Source organism: Colius striatus, chromosome 10 (genome assembly GCF_028858725.1).
Source record: "Colius striatus isolate bColStr4 chromosome 10, bColStr4.1.hap1, whole genome shotgun sequence".
Taxonomy (NCBI): Eukaryota; Metazoa; Chordata; class Aves; order Coliiformes; family Coliidae; genus Colius; species Colius striatus.
Genome location: NC_084768.1, coordinates 33,571,208 through 33,592,444, shown reverse-complemented (window position 1 = coordinate 33,592,444; position 21,237 = coordinate 33,571,208). Strand labels below are relative to the sequence as shown.

At 40.8% G+C, this 21,237-nt stretch overlaps 1 protein-coding gene across 8 annotated transcripts in view; it reads left to right on the top strand.

Moving 5' to 3' along the window:
• Positions 1-5,823: 5,823 nt before the first annotated feature.
• Positions 5,824-21,237, top strand: part of PTBP2 (polypyrimidine tract binding protein 2) — a 46,225-nt gene continuing 30,811 nt past the window's right edge. For 4 of the 8 annotated variants that reach the window (XM_062003383.1, XM_062003381.1, XM_062003380.1 and 1 more), the window contains exons 1-3: positions 5,888-5,972; positions 7,557-7,587; positions 19,976-20,051. In XM_062003383.1, the coding sequence (XP_061859367.1) occupies positions 5,965-5,972; positions 7,557-7,587; positions 19,976-20,051 (115 nt within the window). In that variant the 5' untranslated portion in view covers positions 5,888-5,964. Of the gene's footprint in view, positions 5,973-7,556; positions 7,588-19,975; positions 20,052-21,237 lie in introns of all 8 variants that reach the window. The other 4 variants (XM_062003386.1, XM_062003384.1, XM_062003387.1 and 1 more) reach the window with 4 other exon arrangements.

The following is a 21,237-nucleotide window of genomic DNA, read 5'->3' as shown; positions in this document are numbered from 1 at the left end:
TGTAAAGCTTTTAACCAGGCATGGCTCCATAGACTGAGCTAGTTGGGAAAAAAATGACAATGGATTCCCATCCTGATCCTAACACCCATTCCATTCTGAGCAGGAAAATACAGTGCAAAACTGCCATTTTCTGCCCAGAGACCTACTCCATGGGAATATAGTTCACAGGAACATTTCCAACAAGCTTCACTCCATGGACTTTATTCCTTATGTCTTTGAAAATGAAGAAACTGTTCTCAAGTCTCAACTGTTCTCAAGTGTGTGTGAAACTGCCAGCCTAGTGATGAAAGCATATATTGCCATCAATACCCTTTATTGTTTAAAAGACTGTAATAATGTGGTTTAATAACTTTGTGATTACAGGAGAGGTTTTTTTTCTTTTAAATCTTTATTTCTCTGGTAAGGGAAGTAGGGGCTGATCAGCTACCAGTGGTGCAGTCATCTCTGCCTCTCAGCAGACCGAGGAAATGCTGCCTTCCATTTCAGGACTGGTTAATTGCTTTCAAAGTTTCCGTATTGGTTGAGAGTTTTTATTTTCACAGAGGGATGCCCCTTTGAGGATTGCCTCACAGAAACAGGTGCCTGCTTTGAAGATTTTAATCTCTTAAAAGTCAGTAACGTTTCTGGGGTGCCTTGTCTGAAGACCTTCTCCCATAACACTCAGAAGCTTTCCATTTTGAATGTCTCTCGCCACCGTGGACAACGTCCACTTGAAAATATTTTTGCTCTGTGATGTTCTTTTTGTTAATTTATACAGTCTTCTAGAAGTCTAGAAAATAATCCCTACTTTAAAAAGCCTGAGAACACAATGCTGTTCCTACATAAAGTGCAAAGGGTTTGGAAGAGCTTCTTTAGGAATTCAGAGCAGAGTTTAGGGAAAACTGTTCAAAACCAATTTCCTTGTCTATCATCAAGGAGTACGGTGGGAAGGTGAGCTCCTCTGTCACTGGTGTGGCCTTTTAAACATTACTGAGAGACACTTTTTGCTCCTTTTAAATTGAGTTCAGAGTTCAAGTTCTGGTATTCCTGAAATCAATAGCAGGAGTCCCATTTCAGGCTAGCTGTGCAAAGAACACCCTGGGAAACGCTCTGAGTTTTTTCTTTCTCTGTTTGAGAACATATAGCTTTAATTTACTGTGTGATTGGGGATTTGGAATCTCTTCCTAAGCTTGAGCTTTAAAAAAAAGTTTTCTTCCTTTCTCTCATGTTGTCACCATTTTAGTAATCATAATTACCATGTGTGTAAGACTGAAACTAAGTAACTTCAGACCTTGTACCAGCCTGGGCTTCCCGTGTATGTTACACAGGCTTCTGTCCAATGTTGGTCTGCAAGTTAGAGGAGCAGTCAAAATACATGTAAGCAGCCCCTTAAGCTTACATTTAAGCCTAGTTTTGAAATAATTACTCAGCCTGTAGCTTAAACTTCTGCAGGACACGGAAAAGGAAGAGTTCTCAGATTGCAAATGAGCATCTGGAGACGGGACGGTTGGGGTCTTGGGGCTCTCTCCTAATAAAAATGACTCAGTTTGTCTAGATAGCTTCAGTGCAGAGTCAGACCAGATGAGTTTAGATCACCTGCAGCAGTAGATTTGCTTGACTTTTATATTTTTGCTCTGGCCCGGGAGAAAAGCCCTTCCTGTCACTCCTGCCATGGCAGGCATACTAGATGAGGTTAATCATTGCCAGCTCTCAGCTAATGTTCACTGCCGGCTTGCTGAGGGATTCTGCCAGGCTGGGCACTAATTTGCACAGAGCAACAGCCTGCCAGGGAGTCATTGGGCTAAATGCCTGAGCTCAGTTAGGTTAGCCATGCCCTTATGTAAGAGTATCCTTAGCCAAAATTCAGGCATTTTCACTTCAGCTCGAAACCAAAAGTCATCTTTTTAAAATCAAATGTATATTTGGTCAGATCCTCGAATGGAGAACCTTTCTCACCTACAATACTGATTGGCAAAAGCCTTTGCAATAATGAGGAAAGCCAGTCTTTCCTGATTACGTGCCTTTTATGTAACCCACATAGGAAAATAAACATTAAATAACCATTATTTGTGCAAGTGTGCTTACAGATTTTGTAATAGGTCTAATGACTGTGTGTTAGGTGGGACAGCTGCTGCCTGCAACGTACCGATCTGGGCTGGTGAAAGCATATGTCGTTAAGGGAGCAGTCCTCACAGGTACTGCTCAGCTGTCCTGCAGTCACGTGAAAACTAGGCTCTCACAGATGAATGTTACTACTGCCATGGCTTTAGCATTGGAATGTTTCACCTGTGTCTTGCAGAGTGCCAGGCCAGCATACAGACACACCTTTTTGTGACAAAAGAAGGATTTATGACCTTTTTGCTGTCAAGAAGCAGTGAACTTTATCATAGAATCATAGAATGGTAGGGGTTGGAAGGAACCTTTAGAGATCATCTCTACCCTTTGTTTTATAACCTCAGTGGACATCTTTGCATTCAGGAAAAAACCCAAAAGATTCCTTTCCCTTCTTTTCTGTGGCAGAATACAGCACTCTCTTTCCAGAGCTGCAGCCCTGGCTATTTGAGACGCACAATGCGATCTTCATCCGCTACCAATCAGCTGAGGCAAAACCCAAGACAGCCCTGTGGTATAAACGACGTTTGCAATCACCCTTGGCATATAGTGTTTGTAATAAAAAGTAGAACTGATCTCCAGCCCTAAAGAAAGTCAATGTACCTGTATTTAATCGCAGAGGTAGAAAAAGATGAATAAATACATTTCCAGGTGGATACAGTACAAGCAAGAGAGGGAAAGTGAGCAGGCAGATAGTAACCTAGCTGTCAAGAAGGGATCTTTGGACCCATATGATTCTTTACTTGGTTAGTGTAAGAGCTGTGTCACACGTTGTGGTGTCTGAGATGGTAGAAAGCAGTAACGCTCCCAGCCCACCTCAGAGAAGCTGTCTTTCCAGCAGGGATGCTAGAAATAAAAAGCTGGAGAGCAGCCTGGGGGACTTGCACCAGTCAGACAAGTTCTGACCTGCACTTGAAAAACAAAAAAGGCATTTATTTAGGGCACTGTGCTTGTGAGAGCTACTTGATAGCTTCAGAACTTAGTTCAATAAAACAAAGTAAATCAACACAGACTGCTGGGAAGAAATGCTAAGGATATTGTTTAGGAGCACAGAGAGATGAATGGCTACTAATAAATGTTGGGACTTTGCTCAAAGGCATCTGGGGAATTTATGAAGTTGATAAGAACTGGCTTAAGGTAGAATAATGTGGTTTAATATAACAATGACTGGTAAACAGAATGATCAGCCTTTCCCATAATATCCAGAGGATCTGTTGTACTAAACACCACCATTCAGTGACACTACTGTTAGTAATGTGAGGAAACTAAAGAGACAGGGCTATTTCGTTTGGCAATAGGGACAAATACGGGTTGTTCCTGTGCAAGTGTGTCTTACGGCAAAAAGTATCAAGTTCCTTGAAGGAGTCACTGAGTTTGAGTTTTGGCATAGTCTGATGGAAGCAACATGGTACCATTGCAACAAAAGAATTTGTTGAGATTCTCTGCCCAAAGCTATTGAGAGAAGCTAAGCTGGCACAGGATTAACAGGTATATTAACAGCTTATTATTAGTTATTGATATCAGTTTATTAAAAGATATGACATGAAGGGCAAGAAAAATGGTCTATTTTTTCAGTAGAGGGAGGTCACTGGTAGTGTACCAGGGGGACCTGTGCTGTTCAGCATATTCTTAAATGATCTGGAAAAAAAAAGAATGATTATCGAGGCAACCAAGTTTGCTGATGATGCTGAATTATTCATGGTAATAAAAACAAAAGCTGACCGTGACGAATTGTGGAAAGCTGTCACGGTACCGTGTGACTGAATGATAAAATGGCAAGTTAAATTCTGCACTGAAAAATGGAAGTAATATGCAAGAGAGAAAACAAGCCAAATTCGACATGCAAAATCCTGGAGTCTGAATGAGCTACTTGCACACAGCAAAGAGGGCTTTAGTTGTGGGGGGGTTCTGGGAAAACATCAGCTCATGGCTTAGCAGCATTCAAACATGCAAATGTGGTTGGCATGATCAGGAAAAAACCCCAACCAAAAACCCAAATAAACTAGAAAGCATTTCTTATGCACCTATATAAAGCCACTGCATTTGTAACTTTTGCAATGAGGGCCGTTATGGCCTTCTAGAATGGGATTAGGAAAGGCAAAGCAAGTTATCAAAAATACAGAATAACTTACAATAGACATTACATTTACTAGGACTTGAAACAAAACTGAAGATGATCTGATGAAGACATACACATTCATGAAGAGCATGGTAAGGTGAACAGAGAAAATTACCCATCTTTTCTTGTTTGTTTTAAGAAAAGAACCCAGAGGCATTGAAGGAAATTCTCAGGCAGTGGGCTTGACACAAGCAAAAGAAAATAAGGACTGCTACAATCAGGTATGATTTAAAAACATAACAATGTTGCAAGCAGAAAAAGTAAAGAATAGCATTTGGCATGATGAACTTTATACACGATCTAAGCAAATGGAATGTTTAGGAGGAACTTTATATGAATGACAACTGTAAAACACTTGTCTAGCGGTCAGTGATGAGCGCTGTGGATAGCTTGTAAAAGAGAACGTAGTTGCAGATGCCCTAATGATATTGGCATTTAGGAAAAGCATTATTAGTTATTTTCCACCTAGGACTTGCTGTGGAGAACCAGAGTGACTTTTTCCAGAACTGAACAGCAAAAAGTCAGAGAATAGAATGAGAATTTGCATGTACCTAACTCCTAAGCGAGTTACTGGGCTACTCATGGGGCTAGTTAGAGGAGAAGGGTGGTAAAGCACAGAAATAATTCCCTAGTTATGGAGATATGCATGGCTTTTGAGCTCTTAAATTCTGTATCAGGCTTTAATGCAGTAGTTTCACTGACAGGCTCCAAGAGACTTGTACCAACTCCCCAAAACTGAAGTGCAATCCAGTGACAGGCTACCTCCTCAAAATGTGTTTGTGAAACCAGTATTGCCAGCTCAAATACGGAAAACACAGAAGATGCTTTGAATTCTTCCTCCTATCCTTCTGGGTCTGGGATCTTTTAGGGACATTTGGATCACATTTTCAGGTTTTCCTGTAGCAGTTATAAAACCTTTGGGTTTTTGTTCCAATGCAACCCTGAACTGTCCCAGGACAGCTCTTTGTGGAAACTTTGACTCAAACATGGCAAGATTTCTGGTGAAATATTGAGACATGCCACCAAGTACTGGTCAGTGGGTGGGAGTGTATTTCCACTCAGGGCAGCTGCTTTCTACACCAACATGGTACTTTAGAGAACCACAGCTGTGCTAGGTTCTGGGAGGAAACTGTTCCTTCCAACAGCTTAACTCGCTGCAACAGTTTCCACGTTCATCGTGGTTACATTTTGAAGGGGTGGTGAGGTATGTAGTTAACAGGTTCTTCGCTTGGCAGGGCCTGTGCAGCGACGGGCACCGAGCACTGCGGACGGGGCCCCTGTCAGGGTTGGGCCCGAGGGGCCTGGCGCGGCCTTTCCGAACGCCTTCCACGAGGCGCTGGGAGCCGCTGGCACCGAGGGCGGGGAGACGCCGCCGCGTCGGCAAGCTGAGCCCCCCGAGCCCGTCCGTGAATCCCGCGGCCCCGGGCAGGACTCCGCGGAGGCGGCCCGTCTCCCCCGCAGCCAGGGGAGCGCTGGCGGGGCGGGGCGGGGCGGGAGCGGAGGGGCTGTGGCAGCCGCGGCCGCCCGCGCGGCCCCGCAGCTGAGGGCAGAGGCGGCTTCGGCGGCGGCAGCGCGCGTGCGCGGGCCGTGGCGCACGCTCCGTAGCGGCGGGGGGGGCGAGGAGCGGAATCCGGCACTCGGCAACGGTCGGTGGTTTCCGTGCAGGCCAGGCCGCCATTTTCCCCTCAGCCTCCTCGTACGCGTTGCCGGCGCGGCTGTCTGTCCCGCGTGCCCGCGCTTTGTCCTGCTCGGCGATGGACGGGTGAGCGGGGAGCGGGGCCCTGGGGGCGGAGGCGCTGCCGCGGCTGTGCCGCCGGACGCCGCTGGGACCGGTCCTGGGTCTCGCGGGCGGGCGGGCGGCTCCGAGGGTGCGGGGAGCGGCCGCTGCCCCGGCGGCGGGGACGGACGGGCTTCCCGCTGTATGGTGGCTGCGGCACGAGGCTCAGTGCGGGGTCGGGTTGGGGAAAAAGGGGGCTCAGCCCCTCCGAAACGCGAGCCCCTCAGTAGGGTCTCTAGTTCCAATTGACGGGGGCTTCGGGCCGCCCGCTACTTAAGGTAGTGCCCGAGACGCCAGGTCTCGCTGTCCAGACGGAGCGCGATCGACACCCCTCCGTCCCGACCAGAGCCTCTTGTTCTCGCCGTTTCCCCCGCCTTTGCCCGGGGGTGAGGAGGGGCTCTTGGTGGGCTCGGGTTTGTTGTGGAGCTGGCTGAAGGGGAGGAGCAATACCAGCAGGAGCCAGATGTCGAGCTCTTTTGTTTTCAGAAACTGACTAATAAGCTCTCTGGTTTGCCCCCGTTCTCCAGGTAGAAAGATGCCTTTATGTATACCGGAGACTGTCTGTAAAAACCAAATAAGGGCAGGTTTTGAAGGAGTTATCCATCCGGGACAGCGAGGGCCCTCGTCCTGGCGGGAGCTGGAGTGGGCAGTCACTACACACAAGGCCTTCTTTCTGTTTGACCTGGAAAATGGGGCTGGTACTTGTAGCTTTCCTCGGTGTAAATACATTTTCCAGCGTCCAGATTTCCTATGAAGTTGTGTACTCTGCCTCACACAGAGGAGCAGTCTCACTGATGTGCTTTAAGCACACAACCTTTTCACTGCGAGAGTTTTACAAGCGTTTCATGGTCACTTGTGATTATAACGTTGGAGTTACAAATCCTGTCTGAGAAGTCTTGTCACTGGTGATTTGCATTCTGGAATGCTTTCACGCGTTTGTGGTTTCCTTTTTTTTTTTGTGGACTTAGGTTTCTTTTGGGATTGTGTCACACACTGTAAATTACGCTGTCACCACAGAAAAAAGATACACCTCAGCATACCTGTTGCACGGTTTTGCACAGGTGTACTTGATCTCATTGAACCTTGTGTATGTCTACTCGTCAATGCATCATTTTCTTAACCTAATTTCAAAGCATTCCTTGCTTTCTCCTCTAAGATGATCTGTAGGGTAGGCAATGTTGTTGAACTAGTTATCTAGTTAGTAGAGGTGTGTTAGGAAAGTTCTGTACTTAGTTTAAAATGCTTTCACATTTTCACTCTGTGATCTCATGGAGTCCAGAAACCTGAGTTTCTTAAATAAATTTCCTGGCAGTGCTGCTTTGGTGTAATGTTTACTTGAAACTTTGGACTCTTTTGGAGAAGCCTATAAGGTGAGAGAGCTCAGTGACTTTTATAGCTTTCTTTTGTACTTCCCCTCAATCCTGCTGCATTCCTTGAACTTATCTTCTTGATCAGGGAAGTTGTTGTCTATTTCACTTCCTCATTATTTTGGCATTGTAATACATTGAGAAGTTGGTTTTATGAGGATACATTGTTTGACTTGTGGTTTTTTTTTCTCTTTTTTTACAGCATTGTCACTGATGTTGCAGTTGGTGTGAAGGTAGGATGTACACTTAGCAAATAAGGGGGCACATTGTTGGTACATATAGAACTATTTTGAGAATCAGGTACTTGCAAGTTGTAAGATTTTAAGTAGTCATTGTCAGATGATATTTAATCAACAGTATTTGCTTGATTAACCAAAAATCCCTAGATGTAAATTGGAGACTCTACACAAAAGACATTTCTAGGCACTGAACTGTAAACAGTGGCTCTAATTAATGTAGAGGTGTCAGCTTCTTATTGCAAAGCTTCATTTTGCATCTTTTTTGCAGAACCACACTCTGTCATTGTTGCATGGTGATTGTAAAAGACATGTTCCCCCACCTTTTTTTCCCCCCAAACAGATACACTGAAGTTAAAAAAAGAAGTGACTGTCTGTAGTAGGACACAGAAATATGGGAGGAGGTAGAACTTGTTGTGCAGAGAAGTGGGTGTTTACTTTGCTTCACTTTTTATTTCTCAAGTTCAGTTATGAATTTATTCTGTTTGTTATTACAAGGAAAGAGCTTTTAAATGGTTGTTTATTTACTGTTTTAATTCACTTTTGTATTCAAATCTGTTGCAGGAATTAGACCAGTATTTTGTAGAAGCAGAAATAACAAGAATGGAAAGATGTAACTTTAGGTTATGTTAGTAAATATGTGCAAGCATTTCTATTTAAGTGGTGGAAATATACAAGTGGATAGAGTTATGTCTCCACATTTGTCCAGGCACTTTGTAGCTATGCTATGTAGCTGTCCACCTGAAGCTGATCTATGTTGACTGCTCAGTATGCCAGGTTTTGTCTGGTAAAGCTCTTTAGCTCAGATTCAATACCGGCCCTGCTGGATGTGGGCTAGCTCTTACATAATTCAGCTAGCCTGTAGATACTGTCAGATATACCTGTATTACATTTATGGGCAAGCTTGCTTCTAGAAGGAGCTGTAAGAAGTCAGTTATACAGATTCTTGCCTCATCTGGCTCCACATGCTCATATAGTATTGGGGACAAGCTGAAAATCACTCTCAGAATCAAGAGAAAAGTGCAGTTATTAAAGTACTTCTGTGGGAGCTAATGGCAGTCAGAAATATGAACTGCCATGATTGTTTCTCCATTGCCTGGAAGGACAAAGCATTAGCTGATTAAAGATTTAGGAATGTATGTAATAGTTTGGAGGAGTACCTAAGCAAGTCTTTCAGAAGTAAACTGACCCACGTGAGTAACTTTGGGGCAAAATAGTTTATAAATTGCCCTCAATCAGTGAAGAGGCAGTTTCAGGTAGAGCATGTTTGAACCTTAAATTCTGATATTCTCACTTAGGAGAAGTAAATGGATTCAGTACCCCTTTAATTCTTAACTGTGAATGGTTTAGAATCCGTGAGTGTTCATGAAGTCTGTTGTGTGTACTGTCATCTTTATTTGTTGCGTAGAATCATAGAATAGTAGGGGTTGGAAGGGACCTTTAGAGATCATCCAGTCCAGCCCCTTGCAGAAGCAGGTTCACCTAGATCAAGTCACACAAGATCAAGTCACACTTGTCCAGGTGAATTTTGAAGACTTCCAGAGCAGGAGCCTCCACACCCTCCCTGGTCAGAGTTCTCCGTCCCTCTTGAGCTGTGGAGCCCAAAACTGGACACGGGACTGCAGATGAGACCTCGCCAGGGCAGAGTAGAGGGGGAGCAGAACCTCCCTTGACCTGCTGGCCACACTCTTCTTGATGACCCCAGGCTGCCATTGGCTTCTTACCCATGAGGGCACATTGCTGGCTTATGGTTAGTTTATTGTCAACCAGGACTTCCAGATCTCTCTCTGCAGAGCTGCTCTCCAGCAGATCACTCCCAGCCTGTCCTGGTGCATGGGGTTGTCCCTCCCCAGATGCAGGACTCTGCACTTGTCCTTGTTGAACCTCGTGAGGTTCCTCTCTGCTCAACGCTCAAGCCAGTCTAGACCTTGCTGAATGGCAGCAGAGTCTTGTGGTGAATCAGCTGCTCCTCACAGTTCGGTGTCATCAGTGAACTTGCTGAGGGTCACTCTGTCCCCTCATCCAGGTCATTGATGAAGATGTTGAACAAGACTGGCCCCAGAACTGATCCCTTTGGAACTCCACTGGCCTCCAACTCGATTCCATGTCATGGATCACCACTCTAGTAACCACATCAGCCAGCTCCCTCATTATTTATTTTGGAACTGTAGTTTCAGGTACTAGCCAGACAATGAAATAAAGATACTTCGGATGACATAACTGGTTCTTTCTATTGATTATAGAAGTTATATTGCGAATATTAGAAGGCAAGATAAGTGTATCTGAGGTGACGAATTAAAACAAATAGAAGGAAGGGCACAGCAGTGTCATAAAGACACACTCTGTTCTGTAAGAATGGACTTGTTCTCTGGATTTTAAAAGGAAACAATATCTTTGAGTGGGAATAAGTAAGAAGGATGATGATTTTACAGAGAAAGCTGTTAAATGTGAGAGAAGTAACCTGGATTGTGTTCCAGAGCTTCTGTAATTATCTCAAGATGCTAAGAACAGAAATGGAACTTTTCACTGGTGGATCTGTGCAGCTCAGGTAGCAGTTTAAGGTGAGCTTCAGTCATGCTCTGTGATAGACCACTGGGAACAGTTGTCCCTTGTGTTCTCTGGTGACTGTTGCTGGTGAACTGATGCTTTGAAGTTGACGAATGCTTTACCTGTAGGTGTTGTATAAACAACTCGGAACATGACCTTTCTGTGGCTGTTATCTTTTCTTTGGGGAGCTTTGGGAATGTATAGGGAGCAAGTTTTGAGTCCAAGGAGCTGCATGAGAGTTTTAATGCTCTTTTGATACTTCTTTAATTGTGGTTGAATAGCATTGGAAGTGGGCAGGGATTTACCTCTGTGAAATACAACTTAGCCAGGATATTTGACCTGATGCTTACTTGAGATTTTGCACCTACTGTACACATGCTGATCAGTTACACAGCATGTCTGCTCTGTGTTCGGTTATGCTTGAAGGAAGGGGACTGTGACATATGACCCTTCTGTTTGGGAAACTTTGATTTTTTTTACTTTCATCAATCATGTTGATACAAATTTGAAGATCACATTAGCTTGTCTGACTGGTGTCTCTTGAAAAGTGAATGTGTTAGTTATGTTTTAAAACTCATTCATAAAAGAGTAATAGTGGAAATTAACTACTACAGTCTGGGAATCATCTTTGAATTAAAAAAGGCTTTGAGCTTTGGGGCTGCATGCATGCAAGTGTAAAATGAGAGGAATACTTGCTTATATTGTTTTATTAACAGTTTGTAGTCAGAGAGTTACCTGCTAATGAGGCTGCTAGGTTTGAAGCTATTACCACTTATTTGATTTAAAATACTTTTGTTTATCAAACTGTTGAATGTTCAATCTTAATTTTTGTGCTCAATCACTAGATATTAACAGCAAAAGCCAAGCAAAACAAACTCAAAATGGAGGCAGAAAAAATGACAAATATTAATTGAAAGCTTGGTTTATATAGAGTGAATGTGGGAATTTGCACAACTCAAAATATGCAGTGAGAGCACACTTCCCAGATAAATCTGTCACAGGAGCACTGTGCTTTCATTTCTGAAAGAGTTAGAACATGTAAAAAGTCAGTCATCCTGTAAGTACATGTGAAATTATTATTATATGATTTGGTCTGTAATGCCCTGTTTTGCTTACCTACAATGCATGGAGGCAAGGAACTGTCACTGCACACTGTACACCTCTTAAGTTACACCGAGCTTTAGCTCTGTGGCTAGTGTTACTGTGTGAACTCCTGTTGTATATAAGCACTTTATGTAAGGCATTTTTGAATTCAGCAGAGCTAAGGATTCCAGTAATGATTGTATATTACATAGTTACTTGGGGTTTAAGTGTTCAGTTTACTGAATAAATTCTATATATTAAGAGTGTAAAGATTTTTTCCATGCGTATGTTTTTCAAAGTGGAGATATTGAATGTTTGCTGTTTTTTGAAAGGATACATCTCAGTTGCTGTTTTTATTACAAGATCCTTAGGCACTAAAAAGCAAATATAGAAATTGCTAGTCAGTTTCTAGTCTCAGACTCCTCATTGCTCACTGACTAGACCTTTGAGTCTCAGAAACTAGTAAGTGTGGTTTGAATTGCTATCCTGTGTTCTTTTTACACTTATGATGCATCAGTATTGGATAAGTGAACTGATTTGGCACTTGGAGTGATCAAGCCTTTTCTAACTGTTGAAGTGAATGTATAAAGTCTGTAATGTGTCTTTTCTCTGGAGAAATTGAAAGAATCTTCAGAGGGGTAAAAAATGTGACGTTCCATGCACCTCTGTGATATATGTTCTTTCCAACTTGGGTAGCTTTTGGTGCATATTGAAGATGATAGATTTTTTTACTGTATTTCCATGCGTGCCACTTCAGTCTAATGTATCATCTTTCTCCTGGTTGGCACGTGTGCTGTAAATGGGACCTGGGCAATTGAGTGACTCATTTTGTGTATGTGCATTGCACATTTCAGAAGGGCTGAGTTGTACTTCTACCTGACGGGAGAAAAGGAGAAGTCATTCCTTTATAGAGGCATTGTTTGGTACAATAGGTTTTGGGAATTTCTGATGTGTTTGATACAGCTTTGGACTACACTGGCCAAAAACTGAGCTTCAACTCCCAAGTGTGGACACCTTCAGTTACACTCAGGAAGGGAAACTCATATGTTTCTGCAAATGTAGTTTTGCAATGTAGGGATAACCATTTTACCCCAAAAGTCAGAGCATCAGCCTTTGCAATATACTTCAGAAAAGCGGGAGTTCTTGGTGTGTTGATTATGATGGAGTTGGGTAGGAGATGCTAGGCAGCACTTTCCTAGTACTTTCAAATAGTTTTCCAAACAGTAACATGTCACAAGCTTCCCCTTTTTCCTTGTTGCTGGAATGTAATGTGGAGGATCAGGGGAATGGAACATCTTTCATAGGAGGAAAGGCTGTGGGAACTGGGGCTGTTTAGTCTGGAGAAGAGGAGATTGAGGGGAGATCTTATTAACATTTATAAATATCTAAAGGGTGGGTGTCAGGAGGTTGGGGCATCCCTTTTTTCTATAGTAGCCAGCAACAGGACAAGGGGTGATGGGATGAAGCTGGAACACAAAAAGTTCCACTTAAACGTAAGAAACAACTCTTTCCCTGTTCAGGTGAGGGAGCCCTGGCACAGGCTGCCCAGAGGGGTTGTGGAGGCTCCTTCCTTGGAGGTCTTCAAGACCTGCCTGGACATGTTCCTATGCGACCTGATCTAGGTGAACCTGCTTCTGCATGGGGGTTGGACTGGATGATCTCTAAAGGTCCCTTCCAACCCCTACCATTCTATGATTCTATGATTGTAGCAGTATGGGGGAAGGACAGTAGCTAAAACCAGAAGAGATAGAAGCTGATGGAGAAAAGGAAGAGAGTGCAAAAGTAGCAGAGTCTGCAAGTACTCTTGAAGCATTGGCCACCTTTTTTTAACTCAAGTTCTGAGAGATAGTAACTTCTCTTAAAAAATTATAGAACATTGGCCCTTTTTGCTACTGATAACTGCGAGTTTCCTTGTGGTGGAAACATTGTGGCTGTATTGTAACTTTTTACTTGAACTGTATTCTGCATAATGAAAATGAGTAGGAAAAAAGTCAGAAATCTAGCAAGCTGTCAGAAGATAACTTTAGACTAATCTTGGGAAATGAGAAACTATTTATATGGCTTTTTCCTTTCAGTTTATTCTTGTTCTTCACTGTAATCATTCTAGATACTAAATAAAAGGAAGGGAATAGTACAGAAAAAACTTGACTCAGACAAATGCTACATGATGATCAGTTTTATTGTATTTTAAATATTAGAATTATAGTTTTGGGCTATCTTTGTGTGTCTGTTACGACTATTAGTAGATTGGTGGTCGATTAGAAGGTTTGCTAAGGGCATTGATATGAGATACGCTGTTAATGGGACTGTGGTGTTTGATTTAGAGGTTTTGGTGGGGATTTTTTGTAATAGTTGCAGGTGCTTACAGTTGTTCACTTTTCATAAAATCAGTTTCTCTGTGAAGTGTAACACCAGTTACCAACAACATTATTTTATTATAGACAAACAGCAGAGAAACAAGTAGACAATACCTTCTTTGAATTGTAAGAACACATGCAGGTGGTAACTTTAGCAAGTTGTTATCACCTAATTCACTACCTGTTATGTACAGCTGCTTCAGAGTAAGACTTTCTGTTCTGGCAAAAATGGAATAGAAGGTCTGAAAGATTGGAATAAATTATCTTGTTTGTGTACTTTCTCCTGGATGTTTGAAGTGTCACCTGGTTTTGTACTAGACTCTTGCCTGCAGTCTTCCCTTGATGACACTCAGTTTCTCCAAACTTCGTGAGATTTCATAAATGAGGTACATGGCATATACCGTGTGTGTAGTTGCATGAAAAAGAACAAAAGTTTAATTTTCTCTTACATTCACATTTTTTCAGTAAGGAAGAATCTAAGAATGGGAAAGTTAGTTGTTAGGATATATAAACAATACGTAGTTGTCTGAGGACAGTATTGGCAAAAAGAACACAGGGAATGAGTATGGAGAGGGGATCGTATTTGTATCCAGTTAACTTCATACTGAATTGAAAACAGGTGGTGCTATAACTGAGTTATTAAGCTCCCCTGGAGTTCGTGGCCTTGTTTGATAAGATTTCATGCTCATGCAGATAAATAGTGTAGTCCTCAAAATACTCAAACAAAAACAACGAAGTGGACATACTGGCTGTATATTCTGTGCTGATGAAGTGATGACAAGCTTATAGTTTGAACTGTATGCATTGTAAAACACCTATGAACCCACATGACACTTCTTTTGGATTGTATATTTGGACTTGGCTTGTCCTGTCCTGAGTGAGTCTTCTGTAATCGTGTACATACAAAGTCTAACAGTCTATTCATTAGGTAGTTTGCATTATGTGTTTTGTCAGGAGTATGTAGTCAGAGCATAAGGCAGATGAAATATATCATCTTCACCACAGAATATGTGAGAGTGTGTTTATGCAGTGTTTAGTTAAAACTCTGTCCTATTATAAATGAAGCATTCATTAAATGAAGCATCCAGTGCATGTAAACTGAATGAAGATTCTAAGTGCTGTGTTGGAGGATTTAAAAATGTTGCAAACACATCAAGTCCCCAAAGTTAATTCTGACATTGTAAACACACTGCTTCAATATTTGAGTGCGTATCTGTTAGAGAGGAGTGTTTAATGTCTGGATTGGAACTCTCATGTCTTTTTATTCCTCTCTTGTACTGTCAGGTTTCTAGCTTTTTCTTTTGAGTTGTTCCCAGATGTTGTTAGAAATGAAGTGTTTTACAGTGCTGTTAGATTTTGTTAAATTATGAAATCTGTCACCTGGCTTGTCATAGCCCTTGAGAAACTCATGCCTGTAGGCTGGGAGTGACGGTGGTAAATGCTCGGTGCAGCTAAAGTTCTCCTTTTTCCCCTTCATCTAGGGGCAGAGGGGAGGGCAGACAGGGGCAGAAGCAACCTGTGCTTGAGAGGTTTGTAATAGCAGCAAATTTGAATACCACAAGTGAGAGGATTTATCAGAAAGTGTATTTTTCAATATCTGAGTGTGTTCTCTTTTCTAGGGGGAAATTAAGTAATTATTTTAGATGATGCTGTTGACCTTTTAACAAAGTGCAGTTTTGTCACTTGTTTACTCTTTCTAGTAGTTCTTGTAGTATTGTAGTGCACCTACACGTGCTTCTGAGAAGCCTTGTGTAATACACTCCATTTTTTTTTGCTTGATCGGAAGTTATGGCTGAACCTGAGTCTCCATAGCCCTGAATTATTGGGAAAAATGTTTCTTTTTCTTAACCAAAAAGTACTTTGATGCTTAAAAGACTAAACTTTTTTGGTAACTCTTAAGCCAGAGAGTTGGTTTTGCATTTTTTTTAACCTTGGACGTAATAAAATCTGGGGAATGCTTGAAATATTCAAAGCCCCAACTGGAATGTGAGGAAAATAGTTGGCAAAGACTTCTACATAGTTTATTTTTTATTAGCCTTAAAGTATAGTATGAGCAATGACTTCCTGAAATTACATGGCTACTTAATATAACCTGTGATAGCATGAAGCTTTATAGTAGTCTGTTATGGGGTGGAGGAATCTGAAATCCTGCTACGTAAATCCAGCCTATGTAGTTGAGGGATTCTGAGTTAGCTCTAACTGTTAGAGCAAGGAGATTATTTTGCTAAGCTAGGGACTTTTTCTGTTGTGTAATTGATTTTGTAAACTGGAAAGGAGACAAACTATACACAACAACTGTATTTGCTTACAGAAATTAAATATCCAGTTGGTATCTTTAACTAAGAGCATATAAAATATTTTGTACATCTAGTTTTTAAGTTTCTCTGAGGTAGATAATCAAAGTACAAGTTGGTATATTTTTTGTCTGTTTTGGAAAGTGGTCCTACATGTCAGTTTTGTGTAATTCTGTTGACTGAAGCCATACATTAACATGTTGTTTACACACCATGGATGGAAGTGCTCTCATGGGGTCAAGGGTATGGTAACATGGGTTTCATTGAAAGGACAGTGTTGACTCTGTAACAAATATAAGTTTCACTCAGTGGAATAAGTTGGTTTGGCAATTCCCATGTTTATTTTGTATAATAGTATTGGGCACATGCTGGTTTCGTGAAAAAAATATGCAAGATATTTCTGATCTGAATAGTTAGTGGTTTAGCATTTATTGAAGATTAATATAGATTAATCTTCTTGACATTGGTAGGAATAGGAATATGGCATTGAAGACTTGTGCTGTTGAGGACTAGCTGTCAGAAGATGACCTATTAATAGCACAGTAGCAGTTTGTGCTGCTTTCTTTGTCCTTTATAATCTCCTTCCCTCATGCTAAAATGGATGTTCAATTAGTCTCTACCTTGTTCCTATTATACGAATTTCCTTTACAGTCTAGGACCAAAAAAAAAACCCAAACTCACAACATTGTGCTGTGTTTTGTTTGTTATTTTAACTTAAGAGTTGGACATTTCTGTGATCTATGTGTTTGTGATCTTCAGTCTTGTTATACAGTCTCAAGTTTGCGTTGACTCTTCAGAACACAGTTTGCCCAAATGGGAAAGGGAGTTAAGTGGCTGCTGCTTTTTGATCTTCCATTCTTCATGGAAACTGGTTTTGTGTAGTCTTCAATGATCTGAGTTTAGTTTCCAGACTCGAGAATTTACTTAAATGAGTTTAAAGATTTCTTTGCTTTGCATGATGTGACTAACAGAACTGGAGTGCTTGAGCATAAGACTAGTGAATGTTCAAGATACTTGGGGAATGGGTCACAGTTCTGAAATTTGCGTGTGAGATGGTGCAATGATGAAGAGCTTTGCCCTTGGAGCAGAATGTCAGTCCCTTTTGGATTGGCACCTTCTAAAAGAACAGGCATGTAAAAACAAAGCTAAGCACCCCAAACCACAGGTTGAACAATTCAAGTGTTAGATTTGCTGAATAAATGTAAATGAAGTATTTATGTCTGTGCTGTAATTCAGGAGGTGGTTGTGTTGCATAGTCTGCCAGTCTGAGAGTATGTACTGGCATGCTTGAAATGCTTAAATTAAATTAATCTACCAGGCAACTGTCATCTTAAGATAACCCTTTTAAAGCAAGTGACAATTACCAGTTAAATTGCTGTAAAAGAGACTTTTTTTAATTTAAATTTAGTAATTTAACTACTCTGTGTCCAAGTACATCATGTATCTGTTCCTGCATAGCTGGTTTCGAAGTTGCAAACTGAATGGAGAGGTGTCTAGGCTATTTAAAGTCTAGTAAGGACAAATAACAACATACAACTTATGAGGCGATTACTCAATAAGAGAGATCTTTGTGTTTTGCCAAAAGCTTTTGGCAAGTATGTATTGGAGTGAGTGAGCAGAGGTTTGCTGTATGTTTGTGATATCACAAAGAGCATTCCACATATGAATCTGTACATCTGTGAGTCAGACTTGTGAACACTGAGAATAAAAATGCGTGGATATGTGCCAATATGAGGAATTCATTTACGTGTTCTTCTGAAGCAAAACCGTTAAAACTTTTTCAAGTGCAATGACAAACTCTTGTGATTGACTCTGAATGTATTCAAGAACGTATTCATGAACTGCAAAAGGATATGTTTCAAAATGAAAACTCTCTTAAGTGTTCATGAAACACAAATACAGTAACTGAATATCCACTCTATCCAGTAATTTCTGTTCCTCTTGGATTTTTCTGCTGTGGATTAAGAAATTAACAGCTTTTTGAAAGCCTGATTTACTAGGAACCAGAAGTTTATTGAATCGCTCTTGTGTTCTGCTAGTCAGCAGTTGCTGATGTGAATAACTTTTTGAAGCTGAATTGAGCTCAAACTTGAGGTATTTCAGAACTGTAAAGTTCCTGCAGGTTTTGGGAAGAACATTCATTTGGTAGTGGAGATGCTTCAGCTGTTGATGTAACTACAATGCTGTTGAAAATTAATGCCTGGCATATTAAGGGGAAAAAAAACTGCTGTGGAATTACTATGTCTGACTATAAATTGATTCAGTTTTTACTGCTAGTTCTACTTATTCATTTGAGGTGTCCAGGCTGCAGGCAAGGGCTTCCCAGCAAGGCTGATGAGTGGATAGCTGCGAGCAGAAGTAACTACAGTTATCCCTGGGTGGGCTAGTACTGCTAGTAATGTTGATCTTTGCAATATTCTACCCATGTAAATAACGTTAGAAAAGTAGAACGTTAAAGAGAAAGAAGGAATGTTTATGATTCTACTTATAGAATGCCTGGGTTGATATGTTATATTTACAGTAGAAAGCAATGTACTTTGAATAACTTGAGTTTCTATCACTTCCCAAACCTGTTTCTCAGTTTTGTTTAGATAAGCTTTTCTTTAATTCTATCTGATTAGAGATCTGTCCTTTCATTGGATAGAAAAGGACAAGATATGGTTCTTCTTATGCTCCTACTCAATCTTAGTATTAGGCCTTACTCAGTTTTAAAGGAAATCTGTGGTTGATTTGATAGGCACAGCTTTGTTGATTGCTGTGTACAAGAGCTTAGAGTATTCTAAACTTCACAAAGATTCTTCTGATGTTGGAAACCACGTAAGCTTTAATGTCTCTATGTGTGCATATACATAAATACCATATTTTAAGAGTTTTTGGATTTCAAATGTGACTTTAACACACTGTGTTTGGACACACAGTGCACTGTAATACAAAGGTTTGATTTTATGCATCTTGTAACCTTACTAGCTAGAAGGGTGTTAGCCTCGGGTTAATTTAGTGTGCAATAGTGAGGTGCCCTGTAAAACATATTCACTAACTATTCTTGAGATTCTATTATAGTGTCCACAACAGAATTAAAACCATTTGTTTTTCTAGAGATGATTAGTAACTTTTCTTTCCTCATTTCCATTTTAGCAGTGACCTGGATTAGTGTTAAAGGTGCTGGGGAAATACTTTTGAAGTGGGGAAAGAAGCAGTAAGAACTTAGAGATAATCTTCAAAGGATGTCAGGTTTATTCCCTTTTGTTTTATATTTTTTGAAATTACATATCTCCTAAATGTTTTGGGGGCTTTTTAAGAGATGAAGCCTTGAAAGATGGAAGGGTTTGGGGGGGTGGGGGGTAAAGGAAAAAAAGAGCATGAAAAGAAGCAAAATCCTGTTCTGCTATGTCAAATGACAATCTTGCAAATAATTTGAGAGGAAAAGATTATCTTGTACATTTTCATTACAAACCCTCCTCTGGTTTCTGCAGCTCTCTTCATAGTCAATTTCAAAAAGATCACTTAGCTGATATTGTTTTAAGAATTACAATGAAGGTGTAATTCCCAGCCCTAAATTGTGTTTGTAGGACAGAAGGATGTCCCCCAAATGAAAATTGATCATTTCCTATGAAGATGAGTTGGGGTTTTTTTTGGTTAAAATAGAGATGTTGGAATTGAGCTAAAGTCCGTATTTTTATTTATATTGAAGTCCCTTGTAGTTTCAGCTAGATAGAATAATTTCATACATATGTGTAATAATAAACTAACCTAAATATTATTGAAATAGACTAAATGTATTTAATTATAGTATTTTAAAGTTGAAATGCTGGACAAAGTTGTTCAGCAATTCTCATTGTGTCTAGAGGTGGCTTCATTTCAGGGGTGGGTGAAACAACTGTGCCTGAGCTGCTCACGTTTCAAAGATTGCCGTGTAAATATACTGCTTTACTTAGATTTCAAGTTGGTGCACTTAACAGAAGTCTGCCAAATCTGAATAGGTTTGGTTATGCTTGCTTAAATTATTCTAAAGGTTTTCCCTGTCAAATTGACATTTTTAATATCATCTTTAAGAATCACAAAATAGAGGAAAAAAAAAATCTCTTACTGTCTCTTTCTTTTTAGAGAGGATCTGACGAACTTCTTTCAGGCAGTGTACTCAATAGCCCGAACTCTAACATGAGCAGCATGGTAGTTACTGGTAAGTGATGCCCTTTCAAAGGAGAAATCTATCATTTATACTTGGACTCATTTCCTGTTTACAAGGGGAAAGCACAAACAAGAATCCATTTTGCTATAGAGGGATAAACTGTTGGCATGCATTAGTTGCCATGTGTATAGTCACAAACCTTGGGTGTCTAAGAATAATTCCATAAAACAAGAGGCAACTTTCAGACATCTATACACTATGTTTTTGGTGGGTGATGGGATGAAAAATTACCCTTGTCTTGTACAGCTGCCATCAGAGTAAGAAATCTAACTGTCAAGCAGAGGTAAACAGCTTAACAACTCCTGTATGACATCAGCTTTTTCACACACAGACATATGTGAGTCTGGGCATTTCAGGGAAGAACACTGTACTGGTTCCACAGCACAGTATGGATCCAGGAAAACAAGAGTTTTGCTCTGTTTTGGTTTACACTGCTAAAGCAGGAAACTTCACTTTGCTACCAGTCTGAGTGCGCAGTGGTGGAGTCTCGGAACAGCAGCGCAGAGTGAGCGTGGTTGATCGTCACTCACATCTCTGGTGATGCTGAGTGGAAAAGCTTTTCAGGAATTGACAGATACTAAAATGCTTTCTGTTGCAGTTAGTGCTTCTGTGTGCTGAACGTGTACTTAACTCCCTTGGAAGGCTTACATCAGGGGTCTTGCATTTTCTCATTTTTCTGTTTCTGGGAGTTTCTGTTTAACAAATACAGATTCTCTTAATTTTCTTATTTCTCCCTTTTTAAACCAATTTAGGGTTTGGGTTTTGTATGGGCTTATTTGGGAAGGTTTTGTTTTTTGTTTTGGGTGTGGTTTTGTTGCCAAAGAATAAGCATTTGTGAGAGTTTTCAGATGAACTGATTATTTACATTTTAAACAAGCGAGGCCTCCCTATATGCCTCAAGGCATCCAGAACCATAAATGACGTCTTGGAAACAATCTCATTTCCATGCAGCACTGGTAGTGGCCTGTTTCCTGTACTTCAGTTGTCTGTTGTGAAAGTTTTCCTATCAGTTCTGTAATATATAAAGGAGGTTATTGGAAAAAATCGTATCTAACAAATGAAACCCACCGATCTGAGTGCAGTATTAGTTTGAGCCATTCTCTATAGATGTCAGTGGAAAGGAGGCTGCTTTCATTTTTTTCTTTGTTTTTAAGCAATTTCTTGGGATTGTATTCCA